This window comes from Arachis ipaensis, chromosome B1 (assembly GCF_059453495.1).
Source record: "Arachis ipaensis isolate K30076 ecotype BB chromosome B1, ASM5945349v1, whole genome shotgun sequence".
Taxonomy (NCBI): domain Eukaryota; kingdom Viridiplantae; phylum Streptophyta; class Magnoliopsida; order Fabales; family Fabaceae; genus Arachis; species Arachis ipaensis.
Genome location: NC_142436.1, coordinates 41,775,703 through 41,785,123, shown reverse-complemented (window position 1 = coordinate 41,785,123; position 9,421 = coordinate 41,775,703). Strand labels below are relative to the sequence as shown.

General features: G+C 35.4%; 1 protein-coding gene across 1 annotated transcript; it reads right to left on the bottom strand.

Annotated features, from left to right (window-relative positions):
• Positions 1 to 4,471: 4,471 nt before the first annotated feature.
• Positions 4,472 to 7,752, bottom strand: LOC107629158 (glutamate dehydrogenase A). Its single transcript, XM_016331873.3, has 9 exons — positions 7,499 to 7,752; positions 7,247 to 7,360; positions 6,302 to 6,523; positions 6,141 to 6,215; positions 5,936 to 6,052; positions 5,594 to 5,844; positions 5,338 to 5,413; positions 5,169 to 5,255; positions 4,472 to 4,977 (listed from the first exon to the last, which is right to left on the bottom strand). The coding sequence occupies exons 1-9, from the start codon at positions 7,604 to 7,606 to the stop codon at positions 4,792 to 4,794; spliced, it is 1,236 nt and encodes a 411-aa protein (XP_016187359.1). The 5' UTR covers positions 7,607 to 7,752; the 3' UTR covers positions 4,472 to 4,791.
• Positions 7,753 to 9,421: the final 1,669 nt, after the last annotated feature.

Sequence of the window (9,421 nt, the reverse complement as noted above, 5' to 3'; positions counted from 1 at the left end):
AAAAGAAGGTTCATTATTTGGGAGGGAAGTTTCATAATTGGAAGGTGGTTCATCTTGGTAAGGTTGTGGTGGTTCAATATTTTCCATTATTTTCATTTGTTGCACAAAACACTCCATGGTTGCTTGAAATTGATCCAATGTCTCCTTGAAACGATCCCTTGACTCTTGTTCTTCTTGGATATCATGGGTAGGATCATATGACTCTTGGATTGAAGGACATGAGTATTCTTCCATGGGAGGTTGTGGTGGAAAGTGATATTCATCTTGTGGCTGGAGATTTTCATACATTTGAGGTGGTTCTTGAGAGTAATTGTGTTGGAATGGTGGTGGTTCCATGTATGGTTCATATGGCTCATAAGGTGGTTGGTATGGTGGATAGGGATTAGGATCATATGGAGGTGTTTGTTGGTATGAGACTTGTGAGTAAGGTGGTTCAAAGTCATGTTGAGGATGAGATTCATAGGCATATGATGGTGGTTGTTGAGTGTCACAAAAAGAATCATCATAGCCGCTAAGTTGGCATGCATTAGGATGGAAATTATACCTATAAGTATCCGGAGGTTGTTGCCAATAGGAGTGATCAATTCCTTGAGGCTCTTCCCATCTTTGTTGGTTCCATCCATGGTACATGTTGCCATTAAAGTCCACATTTCCTACAACACACTTAGAACCAAACTCAAAGCCAAAGTGGTGAGAATTCATAATGAGAGAACAAAATAAAACTAACAAAAATTAAGAAACAACAAAAGATAAACCTATTCACAATATTCACATATGTACAATAACCAATAACCTAACACCATTGCAAATCCCCGGCAACGGCGCCATTTTGACGAATGGATTTTTGACGGTTTAGAATTTCACAAATGAAATCTCGTTGAAGTATAGTCTCTAAACCAACAATAATCCTTTCATGCAAAAATTTGTTTGTCACAAGTACAAACCCCTAAATCTATAAACCGAAGTATTTAAACCTCGGGTCGTCTCTCAAAGGACTTGCAGGGTAGTGTTCTTGTTATTGGTTATGGACTTGTTTATTTTGGGGTTTTGGATGAGGAATGTGAATAGTAAATGGTAGGAAAACTTTATTCACAAAATGGTCTTGGCAAGGTTTGGTTGTCAAGGGTCTTCATCATTATCACTAGCCACAAGTATGGTAGTTGCAAGGATTAATCCCACTTAGTCATCCTTAAATCGATTAACAAAGGAAAGTCAAGTGAGTTATATCAATCCTAGTCCATAAGTCCTAGCTTTCCACTAATTGGATTAATGAAGGCTAGAGTTAATGGCTATCAACTATCAATCAATTGGACACTAGTGACTCAATAAATCCTAAGTTACCTTCTCAAGCCAAGAACATAAAATTCTAGTCTAACATTCTTCCAAGCATTTAATCAAACACTTGGAAGGCACAAAAGAAAAGTATAGTCAATCACAACAAGAATGAATTCTAACTACAATTGAATGTAAAGAATTAACAACAACAATCAAGGAAATCACAATTATCATGAATTACCTCAAATTGCATTATTGAAAGAAAATAGAGAGAACAAGAGTATCTCAATTACAAAACCTAGAAACAAAATAAGAGAAATTACAACAAGAGAATAGGGATAGAGAGAAGAACCAAAGTGTAGCAATCATCAATTGAAGGTAGGAGTAGAAGGAGACTTGAATTAAACCTAGAACTATGAGATCCTAATCTAACCCTAATTCCTAATCCTAATCCTAGAGAGAAGAGAGAGCTTCTCTCTCTAGAAACTAACTACAAAGCTAAACTAAACTAATGGTAACTAACATATGTTTCCCTCTTCACTCCTTGGGTTAAATAGCATCAGAAATGAGTTGGATTGAGCCCACAAGGCTTTAGAATTCGTTGGCCACGTTTTGCTTTAAGTGAACTAGGTGGCAGCAACGGCGCGTGCGCATACTTTGCGCGTGCGCACCACCATACGTGTAGCAACTATGGCAAATCTTATATCGTTTCGAAGCCCTGGATGTTAGCTTTCCAACCCAACTGGAATCGCATCAATTGGACCTCTGTAGCTCAAGTTATGGTCATTTAAGTGCAAAGAGGTCGGCTTGACAGCTTTCCGGTTCTTTCATTTCTTCATGAGTTCTCCACCTTTTCATGCTTCTTTCTTCATTCCCTTGATCCAATCTTTGCCTTCTAAATCTGAAATCACTTAGCAAACATATCAAGGCATCTAATGGAATCAAGGAGAATTAAATTTAGCTATTTTAAGACCTAAAAAGCATGTTTTCACTCTTAAGCACAATTAAAGGAGAATATACAAAACCATGCTATTTCATTGAATAAATGTGGGTAAAAGGTGATAAAATCCCCTAAATTCAATACAAGATAAACCGTCAAATTGGGGTTTGTCACACACCAGCTAACACCTCCCTTCGTCTATTAGTCACATTTTTTGAGCAGATAGCTTTCGACTTATCTAAGTTCACTTTCAGGCCAGAGGCCTTGCAGAACAAGTTCAAAGAGTGCATGACTTGTTGAACCTGGTTTTTACTAGCTTTACAGAACAGGAGGAGATCATCAGTAAACATTAGATGTGAAATTCTCGACCCTCTCCGCGAGACAGCAATCTGGTCCCATACCCCTAATTGAACTTGGTGTGAAATAAAGCAAGCTAGCATCTCCATACAAAGGACGAAAAGGTATGGCGACATGGGATCCCCCTGCCGAAGCCCTCTTCTAGGTTGGAAACCTTCTAACCTGTTCCCATTCCACAGAATCGAAAGAGAGGATGCTTGAATACACCTCATAATGAGATTTATAATAGAGCTAGGAAAGCCGAAGTTTTCCAAAGTAAATTCTAAAAACTTCTAGTCGACTCTGTCATAAGCCTTCTCTAAATCTATCTTGAAAGCCATAGCACCCTTCTTTGACTTAGTTTTCTTCAAGAAATGAAGTACTTCTTTTGCCACAATGATATTATCAGGAGTTCCTCTTCCAGGAATAAACCCTCCCTGGTTCGGACTGATAAAGTCTGCTAAGTAAGGTCTAACGCGACTTACCAGTACCTTAGTTACAATCTTGTATACGACGTTGCAAAGACTAATCGGACGAAAATCCTTCATTCTGCTTAGAACGTCAACCTTTGGGATAAGAACAATAAGCGTTTCCAACATAGCTGGATTAATCGCCTCCCCCTGAAAAACCTTTCGAACTAAATCCCACACATCCTGCCAAACAACATCTCAAAATTCTTTGAAGAAGTATGCTTGAAACCCATCTGATCTCGGGGCTTTGAGAGGACTCATACTATCCACTGCTACTTTAACTTCCAACAACGTGACTGGCTTTAGTAGATTCTCACAAGCCTCACGACTAAGAGAGGGTTTTGGGAAATCTCCCAGACAGTCCACCTCCACTGGTTCAGTGGAACAAAAGAGAGTTTTATAATATGCCAACGCCTCCTTCTGGAGAAGTTCCGAATCACAGGACCAGGACCCATCACTCACAAAGAGCCCATGAATTTTGTTTGCTTTCCGTCTATTAATGGCCTGCATATGAAAAAGCTTCGTATTTCTGTCACCAAATCGTACCCATTGCTCTCGGGACTTCTGAAACCAGAGCATCTCCTCTTGGGCTAGGACCAAGTTATATTCCTCCCTGTACCTACATTCCTCCTTTTTAAGAGCAGCCTCGTCACTAGTTTCCAATCTTCTTTGCAAATCATCGAGCTTGCTTTCAAGATTTCTTTTCTTGACAAAAATGTTCCCAAAAACACGAAAATTGAACTCTTGTGAAGCCTGTTGGACTCTCCAAAGTTTACCGTGAAGGTGGGTGCAAGTACCATTCCAAGCTTGATGAATAACACCTTTATAAGCAGGGTGAATGGCCCATGCAGCCTGGAATCTGAACGGCCTTCCATTTTTTTTGGCTGGGGCTCCCAAGCATCGAATAAGCAGAGAGCAATGATCCGAATGCAACCGACTTAGCACCTCTGTGAAAGCTTCAGGAAACATCGAATAAGCCTGTAAAGTGACAATTTAATACTTGAGAAATTGTCTCAGACAAATTTGTTATTAAAATCATGAAAACTATAAAATAGGTCCACAAAATTTGCTTTCGTTAGACACGTTAAGTTCTTCGGTTAAAAAAAACACTAATTCTAGATTTAAATTCATCTTTTTTATGAACAACTACAGAACAACTCAACAGTCAACACAATGAGAAAGATAAATAGAATATTATTAGTTGAGTGATTCAAAATATCATATAATTTGGTTAATGTACATGTTAATTAGGCCTTCAAAATTTTAGAATTAGACAAACTTAATTCTGTCTACTAATGGCATCAAGTACTCTTTAACGGAAAGACTCGTCGTATCTAAAAAAACAAACATCAATGACCTTTTTGATACGTTTCATTTGTCAAAAATAAATTTGTCTAATGCGAAATTTCTCACTTTCCACAAAAATAATAAACATCAAATGTGCCAAAAATGAGAATAAGAAATAATGTTCACTATTACTTTATCTCATTTGCCTACATACCAATGGCTGCAATAATCTTATTGTCAAGTCTCACATGACTACACTCTATATTAGACTAACACTCAAGTACCCAACCAAAAAAACAGAAAAGAAAGAAAAAAGAAAAAGCCTCTAATAAGTTGAAGTTGAATTAGCAGCCAAAACAAGATATATGATTAAATTAAGCTAGATGACAAAATCCTACTGTTTGGGTAGAGTAAGTAATGTTCCATCTGCCTAAACCAAAAAAGAAAAAAGGAAAAAAATGGTGCATTGAGTTGAGGGGCTTGTTAAGCTTCCCAACCCCTCCAAAGTGTAGCACGAGCAACACGGTTAACTCCAAGGGTGAAGGCTCCCATTCTCAAGTCACAATTATGAACTTTGCACATTGACTTAATATCCCTAAAAGCCTTTGTCATGTACTTCTTCAACTCATGGTTCACCTTCTCCTCATCCCACATAAAGCCTTGAATATTCTGCATTCATTAAGTCACATAGAAACAAATCAAAGGCAGTAATTCAACAATACTAGAAGATTAGAGTTGATTTGCATATTTGGTTACAAGTTGTTTAGTTCAGCTATGCAAGTGGCTATCACCACTTTCCACTTGGCTTGGTTTTGGTTTCCTTAATTAAGCTTAGGAGTTGTTTAGTTGATTCTTCTAACCTGAACCCATTCAAAGTAGCTAACGGTCACTCCACCGGCATTGGCATAAATATCGGGTAGAATAACAACTCCTTTCTTGGACAAGATCTGCCAAAAGCAAAATATTTTCAAGATCTAATATGCATGTTTAACATATATGTCTTGAAAGAAATATTAGAACTATATTAACCTCATCAGCTTCAGGATCAGTAGGGTGATTTGCAGCTTCTATGATGTATTTTGCCTTCACATCTGCAGCATTTTCCCTTAAAAATAATACAAAGAAAAAAAAGAAGCTTAATATGTAATTTCTAAGATTTTTAAGCTTAGGGGAATAAGAAACTAAAATGAGGAAGGTGCTATTTTAATCTTAGTGCGCTTGCAAGACCAAGACCAAGAAAAAAAAATTGGTTAAATTCTAAGCATAGGTTGACATAGATATATACTTGTTTATAACTCCACCCAAGGCACATGGCATAAGAACATCGCACTCATGAACAAGCAATTCATCTGGGTCCATGGTATCTGCTCCAGGGAAGTCTTTCAAGTTTCCATTGTCTTCCTTATGTTGCAGAAGGGCAGGGATATCAATGCCATTTGGATTTTTAATAGCACCTGTGACGTCACTCACAGCTATCACCTTACCCCCTCTCTCATGAACACACTTAGCAGCCCAAGTTCCCACATTTCCAAATCCCTGGAGAAGGTAAAATAAAAGTTAGATCAATGATTGAACTCAGATCCATATTCATAAGCTATAGCATCTTGTGATAGTGGGGAAGAGATACCTGGATCACAAATGTATGATCAGCAATTGTCTTCCCATGTTCAGCAAATAATGCCTCTGTCGCATAAACCACTCCAAGACCAGTTGCAGCCTCTCTTCCTAATGAACCTCCAAGATCCTACAGGCCAAAGCAAACAAAACCGATATCTAAATCCAAGTGAAAATGTGCTTGTATTTGAGGGTACATGGGCAAGATTGATTCTTACGATAGGCTTCCCAGTCACAACTGCAGGAGAATGCCCATGAAACTTTGAATACTCATCAAGCATCCATGCCATGGTCTGTGAAACAGTGAACCAATGAGAATGACGTGGTACTTATTGACGAACAGATTAAAACATGCAAGTCTTAAATGGCAAATCAGTACCTGCGCATTTGTTCCCATATCGGGGGCAGGAACATCTCTCTGAATGCCAATAAGATCATGAATCTTTTGGGTGAAGACCCGAGTTAGCCGTTCTAACTCACTGATACTGAGGTCCCTCGGATTGCAGCCAATGCCACCCTTTGCTCCTCCATATGGTATGTCGGCTACGGCTGTCTTCCATGTCATCAGCTGAGCTAGAGCATTCACTTCATCAGGGTCAACCTGAATAATATGACAGTTTGAAATTCAAGATAATTAACGCATTGATAACATTCATGGCTAACTTTTAAAGGTAGTAACATGCATCAATATAATACTATCAAAACATTCAGGGAATCAGTTCATGAATAGAAAAATTACACTTGAATCTCATGTTCAGATTTCTTTACCAATTAAAACAAGTCAAGAATCAAACACAAGAAATTAAATGAACACACGGCACAAGGGAGCAAACGACAAAATAAGCAATCATCGCAAATTTTAAATCCCAAGGCTCTTTAACTCCCTAAAGGTGAGAATATCACACTTTTTCATCCAAAGAACGACGAGTTAATATGAAACATTTGAAATACTTTTAAGTAATTGTTAAATATGGATTCCCCGTTTTCTTTCTAATCTAGGTACTCTTTGGTAACAGCTCTATCAACCATTGTGGCACATCCCTACAATACAAATATTGGAAGTTTGTTGTCATCGCCTTCATCAATGTGTGTGTGTGTGTGATATTAAAGAATAACTTTCATATCAAAGTAACCGTTCTATTAATGTCAGATCAGAATAAATTTTGTTGAATTATGAAATACACCACCAGTAGGTTCTTTGAGATAGAGAATCAACTCGGAGGGCTGAAATCATACATCAAAACCAGCGAAAATTTCCAAACAGAATGAATCCAATTCAATTGATCATAAAAGGATCATAAAGAAAACAGAAAACAGTATAAACCTCAGGGTGATAACGGATTCCTCCTTTCATAGGGCCACGAGCATTGTCATGTTGGATCCTGAACCCAACATACGAGACCAGAGTTCCGTCATCTTTCGGGATCGTACATTCAACCTGCAAAATCAGAACAAAATCCCCTTTCACATCACAGAAAAAGATACAATACCAATTGTGATAAAATTAATAAACAAGAACCAAGAAAGATACGAAAATCGATTGAAGCAGAAAAGGGGTTATCGGAAAGATTATTACTTTGATCTCTCTGAAGGGTATGAGGAGACTCATCTCAAGCTTGGAATCCAATCCCAGGATTCGAGCTGCACGTTGGAAATTGCGGTTGGTGGCTGCAAGAGCGTTCATTGCTGACAATGCAAAAGTGAGAGAGAGTTGAATACGGAATGCACAAAACAGAAACTACCAATTTGCTTGCTCTCTCTCACACTCTCACTCTCACATATATATATGCTCTAAGAGTAAGAGCGAGGAGCTAGGCACCCAATGGCAACATTTTATTTTGGTAAATAATCTTTTATTAGTATATTATTTATTTATGATTTATTAGAATATATGTGATCCAATTTTAATTAGGGATCCGAGTGAATGTGATTGGGATTCGGAAGAAGGTTCGAAAGGTACTTTTGCCATGTCTATAGTGATGCATTGTCGCCGCGTATGTGGATGTGACTTTATTTTATTTTATTTCCTTTTTTCAATAGCACTTTTTTACGCCCTTTTTTGTTTGTTTATTTATCCTACAGACATAAATTAAAAGTATGTAATGATTCTATTTTGTTTCCTTCAACAACGCAAATGACTTTCTACAGATTTAGATCGAATCTTGCACATCTGTTGCCTAGTCAGCTACTAAGACCAATAATTTAATGCTTCAATATGTGAATTTTGTCTCAAAAGCTATATTAGTTGACATTGCAGTTAAAACAAATATAATCATCATCTAATCAAATCTTTTTTCATAAATAACCTTTTTCTTTATATGATATTTCAGAGGGTTTTTCTTATATGATGTACCAAACAAGTTATTTACGGAATGATTATAATTAGACCAATGTTATGGTTTACAAGGCAATAAATTTTTATAGCTGAGAAATCTACGTATCATGCAAAAAAGATTAATATGTGGATATTGTGATTGATTGATAGTTTAAAGGTTTAACTACTAAAAATGTTTTTGAATTATTTAAATGCTGGTATAATATAACGATGATACAATAATAAATATGTGAATAGAAATATTGAAATACAAACCCTAGCAGAGAGAATGAGGAAAAGAGAGAGCAGAAACGAACGTTTGAGGGTGAAACATGGTGAGAAAAATGGTCATGGTATTGTAAAAAATAAGAGAGATAAATGTGAGAAGGTGTGTGTATCCGGTGTCAAGAAGAATTTTTCTGTAGAGAGTTTAGAAAAGCGAGTATGTCTAAAATGAGCACAACAATTATGTGCTTATTGGATGCGCCATATTTATATAGACCATTAGATTTAATTAGATGAAAATCAAAGGCTAATATGAAAGAAGAGCATTGATAGACTCTAATAAATACAGAATATCCTAGTACAAAAATAAATGTTTTAAATGACACTACTTTAATACGCAATACTTTAAATGGGAACAGAATCTTTTATTTTTAAATAATTAAACATAAAATATATAAATACAAAATATGAGCATTTTTTATTCAATAAGATTAATTATTATACAATAAATTTTTATAATATTAAAAAATTATATTAAAATAAAATTTTAAACTGTAACATAAAAATATAAAATAATTAAAATTTTATTTTATATTACTTGACAAATAATTATATTATTATATTTAAAAATTTATTAATTAACTAATTTTGTTAGAGATATTATTATATAAAATAATTTTTCATCAAAATATTTTAAAAATATAATTTATTTAAAATATTATATATAATACATGAAAATATTAATTTTTTTCATTTTTTTCAATTTTTTTAGAAAAACAAAATAAAAATAATGTAATTCTAAATACATGCCTATCATATTATATATTTACTTATATTAGTAAGACCTAAACTAATCAAACTTACGTAATTAAAAATACAAAACATATAAATACAAAAAAATAAGTATTTTTTATTTATTAAAATTAACATTTAAAGTTTCATATATATAATATTTAAAAT

Excerpts from the sequence above, each read along its gene's own strand:
- LOC107629158 (XM_016331873.3), bottom strand. The coding sequence starts at position 7,606 with ATGAACGCTCTTGCAGCCACCAACCGCAATTTCCAACGTGCAGCTCGA. Across the intron at positions 6,053-6,140 it reads TTGTGACTGGGAAGCCTATC|GATCTTGGAGGTTCATTAGG; the intron begins GTAAGAATCAAT and ends TTTGGCCTGTAG. Across the intron at positions 5,414-5,593 it reads TTGGGTGGAGTTATAAACAA|GGAAAATGCTGCAGATGTGA; the intron begins GTATATATCTAT and ends ATTATTTTTAAG.